We start from the raw sequence: 19,640 nt of genomic DNA, 5'->3' as shown, positions 1-19,640 counted from the left end.
ATCTGACTTAATTATCCTTCAAATTTGCAAGTTCTTTACACCTTCTGCAAACATTTTTTTTAAATGCATATCCTATGTAAATGTGGTACTGGATGCAATTCAAATTCCCAATGGTATAGCAAACAATAACTCAGTTGCAATTTTCCCGCTCTTGTAAATTCACTCATGGAATTACAAGATCATACAATATCTGCATTAATGATTTAATTTAATACAGTTCAATTGCACAGCAATTGAAACAAGCCTTGTTTTGACCAGTGTATTTTCCACTCAAATGGTCCTTGCATACGCTGACTTCAAAGAGTTGTCGATACTTTTCCAATTTTGGGCTTTTGTGCAATGGCTGTGACTGTCCAGCACAGGTCTAGTCCTTGCCAGTCGCTGCTTTACGAATAACATTAAAAATTAAAATTTTACATACGAGAATGAGATTTGCTAAATGCAGCTGTTTTATTGATAATGCACCACCAAAGGGATGGCTTGGGATTGGAAAATGAATTTTTAATATATAATAAATAAATATAACAAATTTCCAGGCTCCAGTCTACATTACTACAAAGCTCTGGATGTAAAATGTAGTTCTATCCCACGAAAGCTCGCAATCACCTGACTTACCCAGTTTTCCCCAAGATTCCTCCAGCTTCTAGATCTCATTTCTCCAGGAACAACATAGTGATCACAAATGCCACAGCTGCTAGAAGCTGCAATTTGGGCAACATAATTCTTAAAAGCCCCATGAAGTTATAAAGACATAACACAAGTGAAGAGAAAAAGGAAAATCGAAGAACAGGGCTGGGGGTGGTGGTGGCGAGGGGGAGAGTGAAATCACACGCACAGGGTGGAACTAAGGAGAAATCAGAAGTGCCAAGAAAATACAGGAACACAAATTTTGCCAATTGATTTGACGCACATAATCTTTGCACTGGGGAAATAAGAGATGTAATTTTAAGTCTTTGTCTCCAAGGTCTCCCTCCAACTGCTGCCATGGACCAGCTTGCTTGTTTTCTCCCTCTTTCTCCACACTTCATCCAAAACCTGTGTAAGCACAGACTCCAGCTCTGATTCACTGTCATTGGACAGCATCCTTTGTTTAACAGCATCTCGGCCACTGCATGTCCCTACTCTGATGCTGATTGGCATGATAATGGATCAATCTTTTCTTTTTCTTTACATTCTCCTGATTATTTGTGGCAGACCTTTGAAACCTATCTGTGGTCCTGGTTGAGAACCCCTGGTCTAGAGAAAGTGTAAATGGCAATAGCAGAATCGTTACTAACAGCTGCTATCCAAAATAAGTGGTTATGATGTGAAATTTTTGAACTGAATGTTGAGTCCAGGAGGCTGTACAGTGCCTGATCGGAAGATAAGTTGCTGTTCCTTGAGTTTCCGTGGAGCTTCATTTGAACAATGTAGGAGACCAAGAATGGAGAGGTCAGAATGGGATGGATAATTAAAATGACAAGCAAAATAGAAACCAGTGTAATATTCAGGTTCCTAACTGAATATTGGATGATTTTTAAAGTACGACTATCTGGTTGCTTCAGCTAAATTGAGGTTTTTTGGTCTGCTTGGTTTGGGTCTGTTCTTCAAATCCATTTGAAATGAGATTCAGCTTTTGGTGTGTTCCTTTCAAAATGTCCCCGGTTTTGAAATAGAATCATGTGCCATAGTAGGTGATAGCCACCATTGTCCTTTAATGAATTCTTGGTGATAAAGTAGAGCATTTGTGTGAGCCAATGCAGTGAGACTGCTATAATAAAAGCAAAATACTGCGGATGCTGGAAATCTGAAACAAAAACAAGAAATGCTGGATTCACTCAGCAGGTCTGGCAGCATCTGTGGAAAGAGAAGCAGAGTTAACGTTTCGGGTCAGTGACCCTTCTTCGGAACTCAGTGAGACTGCTATTTGGCTATGGGGACTTCACTGCCAAGCCTGATCTTCCTCTTGCCCAAGATCTACAAATGTATCCCTTCTATTACTTGTTAGTGGATTGTAACTCAAAGTGGAAACTCTGTCTGATTTTCCTTTTACAATTCTTTCTCTTTCTACCACCTCCACCCCCATCCCCCCAGCCAAGAAAGGTGATGCTGATTGTAACACCCTTCATGCTGTCCAGGAAAAGATTGGCTGATGCAACATAAACCAATGATCAAACTATATATATTGTTCTGTGCAATTCTGTCCAACAGTGCAAGTATCCATCCTTATCTTATTTTTATATACAAATCTTTTGTGACAGACTGTTTTGTTCCATGCATTATCCAGTAGCCATTTTATGTGAATAAACCAAGAGAGATTTCATTTTTAAGGAGTGGTAAGGCATTTAAGAAAATCAGTTAAGAGGTTATAGGTAGTGAACTGTGCATTCAACTCTAGGGCAGGTTAAAATGGTCTTTTTTGGTCTTTTACTTTCTTGTGTTAGTAAAACATTTTCCCATCCCCACTTTTTGTTTAAGCCAAGCATTAGCAAGGACAGTTGTAGGACAATATCATCTCGAACTCAGTTTGTGTTTGTGAACTCTTGGTTTGATTAAGGCCTGTGTTTCTGCTGTATGCTTGCTCAAGATACCATCTCACCACAGAATCTTGCAATGTTTTTGCGGTGTTGATGTGTAGCATTTTTGATTGAAAAGCATGGTTGAAAGAAAGGGTATTGTATCATTTTATGTTCATTTGACTTTTTATTATAATTCTGGATCTCTAAATACCCGAAAATCATCTTTCCTTTCCAGGCATGTCTTGACAGAAATCCAGAAGCATTTAAACCGAAGATTGGGAAAGGAAAAGAAGGTGAATCTGATAGACGACACAGCAAAGGATGCAACTGTAAAAGGTCAGGGTGTCTGAAGAATTATTGTGAATGCTATGAGGTAAGAATGATTGGAAGATGTTTTGTTCAGGCATTCAGATTTGAAACAGTGCAGTGTTTACTTGACTACAAAGCAAAGTCAAGATCTTCCACTGATCTGCCTGAGCTCAATCTAGCTCACTGGTCTTTATTAGATTGATTATTTTTAAATGAACAGATTTGTTTCCCCCCCTTTGTTTTTTTTTGTCCTTTCCTGAAGGAGCTGCCTTCTGGGATTTAAACTGACAACTCTTGAGTATCTTTCCCACATGTTAAACATCCTGTATGAATTTAATGGGGATGATTGACAGACTACTGGGCATCACAGCTGAGTTGGATCCTAAACATTTCTGATGAAAGGTCACAGATCTGAAACATTAACTCTTGTTTTTCTCTCCACAGATGCTGCTTGACCTGCTGAGTATTTCCAGCATTTTCTGTTTTGTTTCCGATTCCCAGCATCTGCAATATGTTGCTTTTGGATCATAACCTCACTTGGCACCTGACCGCATGCACATTTCACTGTGATGATTGGATAATCAAAGATGAAATCCCTGACTGCTTTTACCCTTCCCAAGACCAGGGATGATTAAGCTAATTGCAAATCTCAACTGCTGCTGAGTTCAGATAACTTAGGAGACCTATCAATCTACATGTTATGAAGAATTGTCATGGAGCCCTAATATATTTTGTGTCTATACCTTTCCTCCTATTGAAAATTAGTTATGAGCAAAAAATAAAATACTATACTGAATGGCCAATATTACGTGGCATCTACAGCACAGAAACAGGCTGTTTGACCCAACGGATCTGAACTGGCGTTTATGCTCCACACGAGCCTTCTCTCACCCCTCTTCTAACCCTACCAGCATATCCTTCTATTCCTTTCTGCCTTGTGTACTTATCCAGCATCCCCTTAAATGCATCTGTGCTGTTTGTCTCAACTACTCTTCGTGGTACTGAATTCTGCATTCTTATTACTCTTTAGATGTTCGATTTATTGGCAATTATCTTGTATTTTTGATCCCTAGTTTTGGTCTACATAACATACCATAAGAAATAGGGGTAGGCTGTTTGTCCCTTCGAGCCTGCTCCACCATTTAATAAGATCGTGGCTGATCTTCCACCTCAACTCCATCTTCCCAAACGGTCCCCATATCCCTTGATTCCCTTAGTATCCAAAAATCTATCAATCTCTGTCTTGAATATACTCAGCAGTTGAGCATCCACAGCTCTCTGGGCTGAATTCCAAAGGTTCACAACCCTTTGAGAGGAGAAATTTCTCTTCATCTCAGTCCCAAAGGACGATTCCCTTATTCTGAGACTATGACCCCTAGGTCTAAAACTCTCCAGCCAGTGAAAACATCCTCCCAATGTCTACGCTGTCAAGCCCCTTAAGAATTTTATATGTTTCAATGCGATCATGTCTAATTCTTCTAAACACTAGGGAATATAGACTTAATCTATACAATCCCTTCATCCCTGGGATCAGTCTAGTGAACTTTTGTTGCATTCCCTCCAAGGCAAGTACATACTTCTTTAGGTAAGCAGACCAAAACTCTATTTATTATCTTTAAGTATGTTTGTGCTAAGGCCCTACATAATTGCAGTAAGACTTCTTCATTCTTGCACTAAAATCCCTTTGTAATAAAGGTTAATATACTATTTACTTTCCTAATTGCTTGCTGTACTTGTACGTTAGCTTTCTGGTGATTTGTGCACAAGAACACCCAGTCTCTCTGAATATCAACATTTCACAGTCTCACCGTTTAAAAAAAAAATTCTGCTTTTCTATTTTTCCTCACAAAGTCAGTAACTTTACGTTTCTCCACATTATATTCCATCTGCCACCTTCTTGCCCACTGACTTAACCTGTCTATATCCCCTTACAGCTTCTTTGCATTCACCTCACAGCTTTCTTTTCTACCTAGCTTTGTATCATTAGCAAACTTGGATACATTACACACAGTCCCCTAATCTAAGTCATTAATACAGATAGTTAATAGCTGAGGCCCCAGCATTGATCCTTGCATTACTTCATTAGTTGCAGCCTGCCAACTTGGAAATGATCCGTTTATTCCTACTGTTGTCTGCTAATCTTCAATCCATGTTAATATATTGTGTTACCACCTCAGTGGAGACCCTTAACTTTAAAACAAGAGATGTGAACTCCCCAGACCAATTAAAGGCTTACACGACAAGATTTCACATTTTAAGACTTTTACTATAATAACTAACCTAAAAATCAACATTAACTGAACAGTACTTAATAGGCAACTAATACACGAAATTACAGAGAAAATTATTTCCCATTAACTTATTAACACACTCAAACCCCACATCGCATTTTATATGCTGGTGTTCTCAGCAAAAAGGTATCCTTGCAGTTAAAAGTCCCAAATTCCTCCTAGTTGCAATGTCCAAAACCAATGTCCTCTTCGCTCACTTCTCCTGAGCACAATTGACTGGTCTTCCATTAATAAGGCAATCTCTAGAGACCCCATTGGTCTTTTCTCTTGCACAAACCTCAACTTTCAAACCAGGTTCAAATCTTAGCAGCAATTTGCTCTTTCGGTGATCTGAAAGCAGCTGTGTCTCTCTGGTTCTCTCTCTTTCTCGGCTGCAGCACTCTGCTTGCTGGTCTTCCTTTCTTTCTTTCAGCCTGCTCCAGACCTAGGAAATCCTGTTGAATTTATCCAGATCAAAAAGTCAATAGTTGTTTGCCTTTTAGAGTTCTCAGAGACCATGAGCTGACTTTTACACTGAATTCGTCTCCACCGCCACTTTATGCAGGGCGGCGGCAGCGAAAAACGGCCCGCCTGCCCAGGCCAATCAAGACTCTTAAACGGCCTTTGCCCTCCTCCACGGGGATTTTACCCGTGGCTAGTCGGGCAGCTGAGGCCCGAGAGAAGCCGCCAGACAAAAGCAGGCGGTTCTCTGACAGCCCGGGGGTGGGCCCTCATGATCGGGCACCCTGCACCTGATGGAGGGCTGCCCCTGCTGCACCAACCACCCCCAACACACACCCCCCCCCCCCCCCCCGTCCCCCTAATCGACCACCCTTGCCTCGCTGGGGCCTGTCCGATCACCCCCCGCGAGGCAACCAAAACTTACCTTTGTTCCAGGCTCTCTGACGTCATCTTCTTCAAGCTGGGCTGTAGTCCTAGCAGTGGCCACCGCTCCCAGTGGAGCAACTGGGACAGTTCGCTGCCAGCCCGCTGATTGGCCGGCAGCTCTATTAGGCAGGACTTCCTACCACAAGCGGGTGGGTGTCCCGCCTGACACCAATTAAAGCCTGGCGACCCACAAAATAGGGGTCGGATCCCCAGGCGAGGCAGAAGCAGGTTCGACACCGACTTTTCAATCGGTTAAATCTGGCACATAAGTCTAACCATAGAAAAACTTTTCCAGTCTCACTTTGTGGTCTAATGCCAATTTTTGCATTTCTTGTTCATTTTCTTTCTCCTATCTTTCTCTTTCGAATTCATGTTTTCTCATTTCAAACTGTAATTATCTCTCCTTTAACCTTTTTCATTCTCTTCGAATTCAAGCTTTCTCATTGCAAGTTTGAATTGTTTCTTTTTCCCTTTCTTGCCTTTTCTCTTTCTTCTCTTGCTCTTTCCATTTCTAATTTCATCTTTCTCTTTTTCTAGTTCCAGTTGTTTCATTTGTAACTCAATTCGAACTAATTCAATCTGAGTGCCACCAAGATCACACTTTTCCTCCTCAAGGTTAAAATGCTGAGCCAACAATTTCTGCCGCCTTAGCTTTTGATTTTAAACTCGCCCACTCTTGCTCTTTTAAAGCCTTTAACGCATCCACTGTTAACTGTTATGTCATTGAGAACAAATATCTCTTCACAAAGGCTAGAGTGTTAAAAGTAGACATGCTTAATTTTCTTTGAGTGCAGCAAAAAATAATTGTGAAATCTTGTTCGTTTAAATTCTAGCAAATTCTAATGTATGTGTTTTACAGCCTAATCGTGAACGATTCAAATCCGTGACAAGCCCCCAGTTTGTTACGACCTCATTGGAGATACGTTAACTTTAAAACAAGAGATATTAACTCCCCAGAACGATTAAAGAATTACATGACACGATTTTGCATTTTAAAACTTTTACTATAACAACTAACCTAAAAATCAATATTAACTACTTTTTAGGTAACTAATACATAAAATTACAGAGAAAGGTATCTCCCATTAACTTAACACTCGAAAACTCCACACTACATTTATACGTTACACAGTGTTCTCAGTGAAAAGGTATCCTTGCAGTTAAAAGTCCCAAACTCCTCCCAATTGCAATGGGTTGGATCTCCCAACGCCCTTCTCAAAACCAATGTCCTCTTTGCTCGCTTCTCTCGAATACATTCAGCTGGTCTTCTAATAAGGCAGTCTCTCGTGACTCCAGGTCTTTTCTCCTCCACAGACCTCAGCTTTCGATCCAGGTTCAAATCTTAGCAGCCTTTTTCTTCATCACTGATCTGAGAGCAGGTGTCTGTCTCGGTCTGTCTGTCTCGGTCTCGGTCTGTCTCGGTCTCGGTCTGTCTGTCTCGGTCTCGGTCTCTGTGTCTCTCTCTCTCTCCCTCCTGCACAGCTCTGCTTGCTGGTCTTCCTTTCAGCCTGCCTCCAGACCTAGGAATGCCTGTTGAATTTATCCAGATCAAAAAGTCTGTAGTCATTTGCCTTTTACAATTCTCAGAGACCATAAGTTTAACCATAGAAAAACTGCCTGGGCCTTACTTTGTTTCCAGGTGTTAACAATTGCAACTTAGATTTGCATTTTAGAGCCCCTGGCTGTCTGTTTACAATTTGAGAGTCTGGGAGGGTGAAACCCATTGTCCTTTAGATGTTACAACCTTGCATTCTGCTTTCAAAAGGGTCTTTGAACTGGGTTCCTTGTTTCCATGGTAACTGAGACCCCTGGCTTGTCTCTGGGCGGAATTGGTGCGTTGCCACATGTCTCCTCCAAATATCCATTTTAACGATCACAAGTTTTAAAACATAACCATACTACAAATTCCAGCATTCATAACAATTACCCCCAGTCCCATGAGGCCAAATAATGTGTAATAATCTGTTGTGTGGAACCTTATCGCAAGCATTTTGAAAATCCAAATACACTAACCCACAAGTGGAAACATCTTTTCTATACCTTTGAAATTCCTGCTAGTTGAAGTTGCCAACTAGATGCAGATTTATTTCATGCAATCTTAACTTGAACAATATTAATGAAAGCTCACTGCAAATTATCATTATGCCAGTAATACTACAAGAAAAGTCCGCTTCTAAAATTCCACCCCCGTCTCTACTGAAGATGTTGAGATTCACAGATGCCTGCACCCTTCCAGTACATCGTCCACGTGGCCGCTATCCATCATTGAGCCTTCAGAGACCAAGTGTCAGCATGTTTATTTTTTAACTGTTATTATTTCCCTGCGACACAAATGCCAGTATCTCATTGGGAAGGTCATTCAGTCCCTCTTAATCTATCCAACCAGAAAGGCCATACATTCCCGCCTCCTCCATTGCTGCATCTAATTATTTCAGAATTAATTTCCAGCTTTTCATCACCACTATACCTGATAGTCCATTATAAGTTGATTACTTTTCCATGAAGGAAAACTTCCTTATATCAGTCCTAAATTTACCTTTCAATAGTTTGAACCTACTCTTAGTTTAGATTGAAGTAGTAGTCCATACTAGATTGTAGTAGTCCACCCAGAGATGAGGGGTTTATTTTATGAAGAGAGATTGAGCAGTTTAGGCCTTTACTCTCTGGAGTTTAGAAGAATGAGAGGAGATCTAATTGAGGTATATAAGATGATTAAGGGGATTGACAAAGTAGATGTAGAGAGGATGTGGGGCAATCTAGAACAAAAGGTCATAGTTTTAGGATAAGGGGTAGCAGATTTAAAACTGACTAGGAGAAATTACTTCTCTCAAAGGATCGTGAGTCTGTGGAATTTGCTACCCCAGAGTGCAGTGGATGGTGGGACATTGAGTAAATTTAAGGAGGAGATAGACAGATTTTTAATTAGTGAAGGGTCTCTTTTTGCAGCGGCGACAGGGAGAGCGAGGTGGCAGCTGGGTAAGTGAGTTTACAACTTATATAAACTTACCTTTTTGTTTTGGCGGTTTCTTTTTGCAGCGGCGACAGGGAGAGCGAGGTGGCAGCTGGGTAAGTGAGTTTACAACTTATATAAACTTACCTTTTTGTTTTGGCGGTTTCTTTTTGCAGCGGCGACAGGGAGAGCGAGGTGGCAGCTGGGTAAGTGAATCCTATATATTTGGGCAGGGGCTGAACCCGAGACAGTACACCTGTAGTGTCTCCCACCCGCCGCCCTCCTCTAACCAAAAAAAAAAGGACTCGGTGGTGTGCAGATAAGGTAAGGCTTTTGCTATTTATTTTTTTTCGTGTGATTGGTAAAAACTTTTCGTTCCTTTTTCATTTTTTCTAAGTTTCAGACTAACTTAAGCTTAAGATTGAAAATGGCAGGAGATCTCAGACCCGTGTTATGCTCCTCTTGCTCAATGTGGGAGCTCAGGGACACGGCTGATGTCCCTGACTCCTTCACGTGCAGGAAGTGTGTCCAGCTGCAGCTCTTGTTCGACCGCATGACTGCTCTGGAGCTGCGGATGGATTCACTTTGGAGCATCCGCGATGCTGAGGAGGTCGTGGATAGCACGTTTAGCGAATTGGTCACACCGCAGATTAGGATTGCTGAGGGTGAAAGGGAATGGGTGACCAAGAGGCAGAGAAAGAGCAGGAAGGCAGCGCAGGAGTCCCCTGCGGTCATCTCCCTCCAAAACAGGTATACCGTTTTGGATACTGTTGAGGGAGATGGCTCACCAGGGGAAGGCAGCAGTAGCCAGGTTCATGGCACCGTGGCTGGCTCTGGGCGGGAAAAAGAGTGGAAGGGCTATAGTCATCGGGGATTCGATTGTAAGGGGAGTAGATAGGCGGTTCTGTGGTCGAAAACGAGACTCCCGAATGGTATGTTGCCTCCCCCAGGTGCACGGGTCAGGGATGTCTCAGATCGGCTGCAGAACATTCTGAAAGGGGAGGGTGAACAGCCAGTTGTCGTTGTGCACATAGGCACCAATGATATAGGTAAAAAACGGGATGAGGTCCTACAAGCAGAATTTAGGGAGTTAGGAGCCAAGTTAAAAAGTAGGACCTCAGAGGTAGTAATCTCAGGATTGCTACCAGTGCCACGTGATAGTCAGAGTAGAAATTAAAGAATAGTCAGGATGAATGCGTGGCTTGAGAGATGGTGCAGGAGGGAGGGATTCAGATTTTTGGGACATTGGGACCGGTTCTGGGGGAGGTGGGACTATTACAAATTGGACGGTCTACACCTGGGCCGGACTGGAACCAATGTCCTTGGGAGTGCTTTTGCTAACGCTGTTGGGGAGGGTTTAAACTAATGTGGCAGGGGGATGGGAACCAAATGAGGAGGTCAGTGGACAGTAAGGAGGTAGTAACTAAAGCCTGTCAGGAACTAGATAATGAAGTCAGTGTGACTAAGGGAAAGAGTAGACAGGGAGCAGATGATGAAAGCAAAGGGACTGGTGGTCTGAGGTGCATTTGTTTTAATGCAAGAAGTGTAGTAGGTAAGGCAGATGAACTTAGGGCTTGGATTAGTACCTGGGAGTATGATGTTATTGCTATTACTGAGACTTGGTTGAGGGAAGGGCATGATTGGCAACTAAATATCCCAGGATATCGATGCTTCCGGCGGGATAGAGAGGGAGGTAAAAGGGGTGGAGGAGTTGCAGTACTGGTCAAAGAGGATATCACAGCTGTGCTGAAGGAGGGCACTATGGAGGACTCGAGCAGTGAGGCAATATGGGCAGAACTCAGAAATAGGAAGGGTGCGGTAACAATGTTGGGGCTGTACTACAGGCCTCCCAACAGCGAGCGTGAGATAGAGGTACAAATATGTAAACAGATTATGGAAAGATATAGGAGCAACAGGGTGGTGGTGATAGGAAATTTTAATTTTCCCAACATTGACTGGGATTCACTTAGTGTTAGAGGTCTAGATGGAGCAGAATTTGTAAGGAGCATCCAGGAGGGTTTTCTAGAGCAGTATGTAAATAGTCCAACTCGGGAAGGGGCCATACTGGACCTGGTGTTGGGGAATGAGCCCGGCCAGGTGGTTGAAGTTTCAGTAGGGGACTACTTTGGGAATAGTGATCACAATTCCGTAAGTTTTAGAATACTCATGGACAAAGACGAGAGTGGTCCCAAAGGAAGAGTGCTAAATTGGGGGAAGGCCAACTATACCAAAATTCGGCAGGAGCTTGGGAATGTAGATTGGGAGCAGCTGTTTGAAGGTAAATCCACATTTGATATGTGGGAGGCTTTTAAAGAGAGGTTGATTAGCGTGCAGGAGACATGTTCCTGTGAAAATGAGGGATAGAAATGGCAAGATTAGGGAACCATGGATGACAGGTGAAATTGTGAGACTAGCAAAGAGGAAAAAGGAAGCATACATAAGGTCTAGGAGGCTGAAGAAAGACGAAGCTTTGAAAGAATATCGGGAATGTAGGACCAATCTGAAACGAGGAATTAAGAGGGCTAAAAGGGGTCATGAAATATCTTTAGCAAACAGGGTTAAGGAAAATCCCAAAGCCTTTTATTCATATATAAGGAGCAAGAGGGTAACTAGAGAAAGGATTGGCCCACTCAAGGACAAAGGAGGAAAGTTATGCGTGGAGTCAGAGAAAATGGGTGAGATTCTAAACGAGTACTTTGCATCGGTATTCACCGAGGAGAGGGACATGACGGATGTTGAGGTTAGGGACAGATGTTTGATTACTCTAGGTCAAGTCGGCATAAGGAGGGAGGAAGTGTTGGGTATTCTAAAAGGCATTAAGGTGGACAAGTCCCCAGGTCCGGATGGGATCTATCCCAGGTTACTGAGGGAAGCGAGAGAGGAAATAGCTGGGGCCTTAACAGATATCTTTGCAGCATCCTTAAACACAGGTGAGGTCCCGGAGGACTGGAGAATTGCTAATGTTGTCCCCTTGTTTAAGAAGGGTAGCAGGGAAAATCCAGGTAATTATAGACCGGTGAGCCTGACGTCAGTGGTAGGGAAGCTGCTGGAGAAGTTACTGAGGGATGGGATCTATTCCCATTTGGAAGAAAATGAGCTTATCAGTGATAGGCAACATGGTTTTGTGCAGGGAAGGTCATGTCTTACCAACTTAATAGAATTTTTTGAGGAAGTGACGAAGTTGATTGATGAGGGAAGGGCTGTAGATGTCATATACATGGACTTCAGTAAGGCGTTTGATAAGGTTCCCCATGGTAGGCTGATGGAGAAAGTGAAGTCGCATGGGGTCCAGGGTGTACTGGCGAGATGGATAAAGAACTGGCTGGGCAACAGGAGACAGAGAGTAGCAGTGGAAGGGAGTTTCTCAAAATGGAGACGTGTGACCAGTGGTGTTCCACAGGGATCCGTGCTGGGACCACTGTTGTTTGTGATATACATAAATGATTTGGAGAAAAGTATAGGTGGTCTGATTAGCAAGTTTGCAGACGACACTAAGATTGGTGGAGTAGCAGATAGTGAAGGGGACTGTCAGAGAATACAGCAGAATATACGCATGGGGTCCAGGGTGTACTGGCGAGATGGATAAAGAACTGGCTGGGCAACAGGAGACAGAGAGTAGCAGTGGAAGGGAGTTTCTCAAAATGGAGACGTGTGACCAGTGGTGTTCCACAGGGATCCGTGCTGGGACCACTGTTGTTTGTGATAGACATAAATGATTTGGAGAAAAGTATAGGTGGTCTGATTAGCAAGTTTGCAGACGACACTAAGATTGGTGGAGTAGCAGATAGTGAAGGGGACTGTCAGAGAATACAGCAGAATATAGATAGATTGGAGAGTTGGGCAGAGAAATGGCAGATGGAGTTCAATCAGGGCAAATGCGAGGTGATGCATTTTGGAAGATCCAATTCAAGAGTGAACTATACAGCAAATGGAAAAGTCCTGGGGAAAATTGATGTACAGAGAGATTTGGGTGTTCAGGTCCATTGTTCCCTGAAGGTGGCAACGCAGGTCAATAGAGTGGTCAAGAAGGCATACGGCATGCTTTCCTTCATCGGACGGGGTATTGAGTACAAGGGTTGGCAGGTCATGTTACAGTTGTATAAGACTTTGGTTCGGTCACATTTGGAATACTGCGTGCAGTTCTGGTCACCACATTACCAAAAGGATGTAGATGCTTTGGAGAGGGTGCAGAGGAGGTTCACCAGGATGTTGCCTGGTATGGAGGGCGCTAGCTATGAAGAGAGGTTGAGCAGATTAGGATTATTTTCATTAGAAAGACGGAGGTTGAGGGGGGACCTGATTGAGGTGTACAAAATCATGAGTGGTATAGACGGTGGATAGCAAGAAGCTTTTTCCCAGAGTGGGGGATTCAATTACTAGGGGACACGAGTTCAAAGTGAGAGGGGAAAAGTTTAGGGGGGGATATGCGTGGAAAGTTCTTTACGCAGAGGGTGGTGGGTGCCTGGAACGCGTTGCCAGCGGAGGTGGTAGACGCGGGCACGATAGCATCTTTTAAGATGTATCTAGACAGATACATGAATGGGCAGGAAGCAAAGAGATACAGACCCTTAGAAAATAGGCGACATGTTTAGATAGAGGATCTGGATCAGCGCAGGCTTGGAAGGCCGAAGGGCCTGTTCCTGTGCTGTAATTTTCTTTGTTCTATGGAGAACGGGCAGGAAAGTGGAATTGAGGCCGAGATGAGATCAGCTGTGATCGTACTGAATGGCAGAGCAGGCTCGAGGGGCTGAATTGCCTTCTGCTCCTAGTTCTTATGTTCTTATGTTTATGTTCCAGATTTAGCTTTTTCTATTCCTTTAGCTATCTTGCATGCCTTTCTCAGGCCATCTCTAACATATCTCCCCATTGCCCCATCTGTCTACTCTCAATCATCAGCAAAATGATGGACTGTGTCATTAACAAAGCTGTCAAGCGGCACTTACACTCAGCAATAAACTGCTCACCGATGCTCAGTTTGGGTTCTGCCAGGGGCATTCCGCTCCAGCCCTCATTAAAGCCTTGGTCCAAACATGGACAAAAGAGCTGAACTCGAGAGGTGAGGTGAGAGTGACTGCCCTTGATATCAAGGTGCATTTGTCCAAGTGTGGCAACAAGGAACCCTAGCAAAATTGAAGTTAATGGGAATCGGTGGGGGGTGGGTAGCTCTTGCTGGTTGGAGACATACCTAGCACAAAGAAAGATGGTTGTGGTTGGTGTAGGCCAATCACCTCAGCCCCACGGCATCACTGCAGGAGTTCCTCAAGGTAGTGTCCTAGTTCCAACCATCTTCAACTGCTTTTGTCCTTCCCTCCATCATAAGGTCAGAAGTGGGGATGTACACTGATGATTGCAGTGTTCAGTACCATTCGTGACTGCTCAGATACTGAAGCACTCCATGCCCGCATGCAGCAAGGCCTGGGCTTGGGCTGATAATTGGCAAGTAACATTCATGCCACACAAGTGCTAGTCAATGACCATCACCAACAAGAGAGAAGCTAACTATCTCCCCTTGACGTTCAACAGCATTACTTCACAGAGTCCCCCCACCATCATTGACTAGAAACTGAACTAGACCAGCCATATAAATACCATGGCTACAAGAGCAGGTCAGAGGCTGGGAATTCTGTGGTGAGTAACTCGCCTCCTGACTCCCCAAAGCCTATCCACCATTTACAAGACACAAGTCAGGAGTGTGATGGAATATTCTCCTCCTGCCTAGATGAGTGCAGCTCCAACAACACTCGAAGATTGACACCATCTAGGACAAAGGAACCTGCTTTATTGGCACCCTATCACCACCTTAAACATTTACCCCCTCCACCACTGGCATACAGTGGCAGCAGTGTGTACCATCTACAAGATGCACTGCAGCAACTCGGCAAGGCTCTTTGTCAGCACCATCCAAACCCACGACCTCTACCACTTGGGCGGCACAGTGGCGCAGTGGTTAGCACCGCAGCCTCACAGCTCCAGGGACCCGGGTTCGATTCCGGGTACTGCCTGTGTGGAGTTTGCAAGTTCTCCCTGTGTCTGCGTGGGTTTTCTCCGGGTGCTCCGGTTTCCTCCCACAAGCCAAAAGACTTGCAGGTTGATAGGTAAATTGGCCATTATAAATTGTCACTCGTATAGGTAGGTGGTAGGGAAATATAGGGACAGGTGGGGATGTTTGGTAGGAATATGGGATTAGTGTAAATGGGTGGTTGATGTTCGGCACAGACTCGGTGGGCCGAAGGGCCTGTTTCAGTGCTGTATCTCTAATCTAATCTTTAATCTTTAATCTAAAGAACAAGGGCAGCAGGTGCATGGGAATACCATCACCTGAAAGTTCCCTCCGAGTCGTACATCAATCTGACTTGGAATTATATCATCGTTTCTTCATTGTCACTGGGTTAAAAACCTAGAACTCCCTTCCTAGCAGCACTGTGGGTTTACCAACACTACATTGAAAGTGCAGCAATTCAAGAAGGTAGCTCACCACTACCTTCTCAGGGCAATTCGGGATGGGCAGCAAATGCTGGCCTTGCCAGCGATGCCCACATCCATAAATGAAAAAAAAATCTCCTTTCCAAGCTGAAAAGCCCAACTCTCCAGTCTTGCCCAAAAGCACAGCCTTTCAGTTCTAGGGATCTGCCTTGCAGTTCTTTTCCGCATTGCCTTAAGTGCTTGCTTGTTTTCCTTGACCTGAACTAGGTACAATCTGACCAGCTCACTACAAATAAAGTTGGAATAATTTTCTATTTGACTCTTTTGGCTATATAGCTCAACATTCTGTTGGCTTTGTTGGGTGCTGTTCTGTATTGGTTGGACGTATTGAGTCTGTTAAGGCTCTTGGGTCTCCCTTTCAACTTCATTCCTAGCTATTTCAGCATCAAACGTGGAGTACGTAGGGTGTTCATTTTCCTTCCGATGTGCAGAACTTTACATTTGTCTGCATTAAATTTCATATTATTTTTCCCTCTTATATAATCTGACCCATTTTTTATTTTCTGAGTTGCCTCACTTTAATATAGAAAATGTGTCTCAAGGTGCTTAAGGAAAAAAAATGAACATCAACAAAGAAAAAGATATAAGGAGAGATGACCAAATGAGTGGTTAAATAATTTTAACAGAAGAAAGGGAGATGAAAAAATTCAAGGGGTTTGTGGAGGTAATTCCAGAGCATAGGACCTAAACATGGATGCAGACAGTAAGGGTTTGGAAAGGGCTAAGGAGATGTAGTTGAGGGGTACATGGAAGTGGTCAGAAATGGCCATGGGAGTAGAGAGGCAGTGGGAGATGACAAAGATGAGAGGTGGTAAATAACGCAAGAGTTTTTATGGAAGCAGATGTTAGGTCGGGCAAATAAAGGGCAATACATTCAGAGGAGAGAAGGCATGGGAGCTGTGGAAGAGAAATTGGAGGATCAGGAGTCACTTATTTCAAACGTTGAAAGGAGATATCAGCATATCATAATTGGCGTAGGTCTTAAGGGGCAGTATACAATGAGGATTTTAAAGTGGTGAGAGGGGTGGAATGAGTTGAGGTGCTCAGTAGAGAAGGTACCAGAGGAATACGAAGACAGACCAAGATGTTCCTTGGCCTCTCTGTCACTGCAGGTAGTCAAATGTATACCAGGTGAGAGGCTTCAATAAGAAGCAAGATGTTGCCGTCCACATGCCAAGCTTCAGTCAAAATTTGCACATCAGTGTAATCATGTACAAAAGGTCATGGATAACAATAACCTTGATAGTCTAGAGGCAATTTTTGTGTTCTCTGGAGTATTCGATCCTCTTTATCTGTACTTATTAGGTTAAGAACATGATCTTGATACTAACCCACCATTTTTAATGAAGGAATTAATGAACACAATATCAAGGATTCTTGCTCAGTCTGTTCCATATATCTGCTGCTTTGTGGGAAAGTGTTTCTTCTAAATTCTGATCTCACTTAGAATATGTTAATATTGAATCTGTCTCTTTTTCCTGTGTTCACAGTCTTCGTCAAATAGACAGCTTGTATCTGTGCCTCTTAGTCTTTCGAAGACTTTGACTTTGCCCCTCTCAATCTCCTTTTCTCCAAATAAAAGTTCAACTCTATGGGCTAAACTTTTAACTTTGGGAGCATAAAACAGATGATGTCAGATCTGCTGCCTGTATATACCTCACCTGAATTTCTTTTTGCTTGTTCCCATTAATAAAAGGAAAACCCTCTACTGCCTGTGAATCTCCTCATAAGTGTTAATTGTGTGATTATATGCAGGTGAAGGGAAATAATTGGGGTTGTAGTTGACCACTTAAAAGGAGACACTCACTGGGACTGGGAAGGGGTTTTGAGTGAGGAGCTACATATTGAGAATCTTTTTACTGTACACAATAAATGTGAAACTGAGTAAATGTAGGTTCCAGCATTATCCTTCCATAACAAGCTTTCTGGAGTTTAACATGGTAGCAGTGGATGGTTGCCTAAAGCTGAAGGCTGGAAAATAGGAATTTTTTTTAGATAGAAAACTAAAGTTTCACGTTGTGAAAAATATGGCAGAAAGCAAGTGTAAATTGTCAGACTATGATTACCCTCCGGTGTTTTCGGAGTCTGAACCATATGACCAGTGGAAGAATGAAGTGGATATGTGGACACAGGTTAGATTTCTATCCAAAAGGAAACAAGGTATGGCCTTGGCTTTGTCACTTCCTACCAAACGTAAAACAGAAGTAAAGTGTTTTCTGAACTGGATGCTAGTCAGTTGGATACTGATGAAGTGTTGGATCTTCTGTTAGAATTCTTGGGTGAAATTTACATGAAAGATGACCTATTGAATGCGTATGAGGTATGGTTAAATTTTGATGGATTTCAGAAAACAGTGGTTATTCAATGGAGGAATGTATCATGGCCTTTAACAGACTGTATAAAAGATTGAGGAAATTCAATTTGGAGACCCCTGGTTCAGTGCTAGCTTTTAAATTACTAGATTGTGCTAGGATGTCACATATGGACAGGCTCCTGGTTCTAACGGGGTTTGGTTCTTGGACAAAGACTCCCTGTTGGACCAAATGTCCATGGCCTTAAAAAAAAAAAAAAATTCCTGGGGAAACAGTCATTTCCCACAGTCCTGGTGGAACAAGCAGGGCACTCTGCGGTGCCACAAAGAATGGAGGACTCAATGTTTACAAGATTTAGAAATAGTCCAGGTACTGGAAGCAGGCCTAAGTACAATGGAAGAGTTAAAGACAGGAGGAATGAGGATGAAAGCACCTTTAGCAGGTCTGACTATTACAGTGGAAGACAGGGTTGGAACAGCAATCAAAGGCGAATGAATCCCAGGAATGCCCAAGGAACAGTTAATAGGTGCTTCAAATGTGACTCAAAGTATCATTATGCAATGAACTGCCCTAAATGGAGGGGCAGAGTCTTCGAAATAACAAATGATGCAGAAAATTCTGAGGCAGAAGAGGAAGATACTGATGGATCTGAACAAATTGTACTAGTCGCAAGAAGTTTTAGTCCTGTGATGAATGTGTTGGTTGTGGATTTGTTCAATTGTGCGTACAGGATACTGCTTGTACTTCGACAGTATGTGGAACTGATTGAATCCAGATAACACTTTAACCACTCAGTAACGAGGATTGACGCAAGGTTAAGGAGTATAAAAGTACTACCAGCTTTAGATTTGGTGATGATGACACATTGAACTCACTGAAGAGAGTAGTAATCCCATGTAAAATAGCTGGGGTAAGCCACTTTATCAGTACTGATGTAGTTTCCAGTGAGATACCTTCACTCTTGAGTAAGCCTTCAATGAAAAAGGCACAGATGAAACTTGATATGGAGCATGGTTCTATTGTAAGAGGTACAGATAGGTTTTTCTGTTGCAAATGTGCCTCCAGGATGGTATGTTGCCTACCTCGTGCTAGGGTCAAGGATGTCCTGGAGCAGCTGCAGGACATTCTGAAGGGGGAGGGGGAGCAGTCAGAGGTCATGGTACACTTTGGTACCAACGATATAGGTAGAAAGAGGGATGAGATCCTGCAACAAGAATTTATGGAGTTAGGTAGCAGATTAAAAAGCAGGACGTCAAAGTTTGTAATCTCTGGATTATTCCCGGTGCCACGTGTTAGTGAGTATAGGAATAGGAGGATAGAGCAGATGAATATGTGGCTGAGGAGATGGTGCAGGAGGGAGGGCTTTAGTTTCCTGGATCTCTGGGTCTGTTTCTGGCAAAGGTGGGACCTGTACAAGTTGGACAGGTTGCACCTGAACCGGAACGGGACCAACATCCTTGCTGGGAGGTTTGCTAGTGCTGTTTGGGGGGGTGGGTGGCGGGGGTTTAAACTAATTGGCAAGGGGATGGGATACAGAGTAGAGGTACAGCAGGGGGTGATGCACAGTCAAATATAAAACATAAACTGAGTCAGTCTGGAAGGCAGAGCAAATATAGACCTGTTGAGGCACAAGAAAAAAATGCAAGGCTGGATTGCATCTATTTTAATGCAAGGAGTCTTGCTAGTAAGGCAGATGAATTGAAGGCGATGATTAGCACATGGGATTATGATATTATTGCCATGACAGAGACATGGTTGAGGGAGGGGCAAGACTGGCAGCTCAATAGTCCAGGGAATAGAATCTACAGGTGAGGGGGTAAAAGAAGAGGTGGCATTGCACTGTTGATCAAGGAGTCAATTACTGCAGTAAGGAGGGATGATATCTTAGAAGGTTCCTCAAATGAGGTCATATGGGTAGAACTTAAAAACA

At 43.2% G+C, this 19,640-nt stretch overlaps 1 protein-coding gene across 1 annotated transcript in view; it reads left to right on the top strand.

Annotated features, from left to right (window-relative positions):
- LOC137373436 (protein lin-54 homolog) overlaps positions 1-19,640 on the top strand; it is a 94,157-nt gene that overhangs the window by 56,604 nt on the left and 17,913 nt on the right. The window contains 1 exon segment of the mRNA XM_068038261.1: positions 2,734-2,871. Coding sequence (XP_067894362.1) covers positions 2,734-2,871 — 138 coding nt within the window.

This window comes from Heterodontus francisci, chromosome 1, assembly GCF_036365525.1.
Source record: "Heterodontus francisci isolate sHetFra1 chromosome 1, sHetFra1.hap1, whole genome shotgun sequence".
Lineage (NCBI taxonomy): Eukaryota > Metazoa > Chordata > Chondrichthyes > Heterodontiformes > Heterodontidae > Heterodontus > Heterodontus francisci.
The sequence above is the reverse complement of the archived record's forward strand: the minus strand, read 5'-3'. Positions and strand labels throughout refer to the sequence as shown.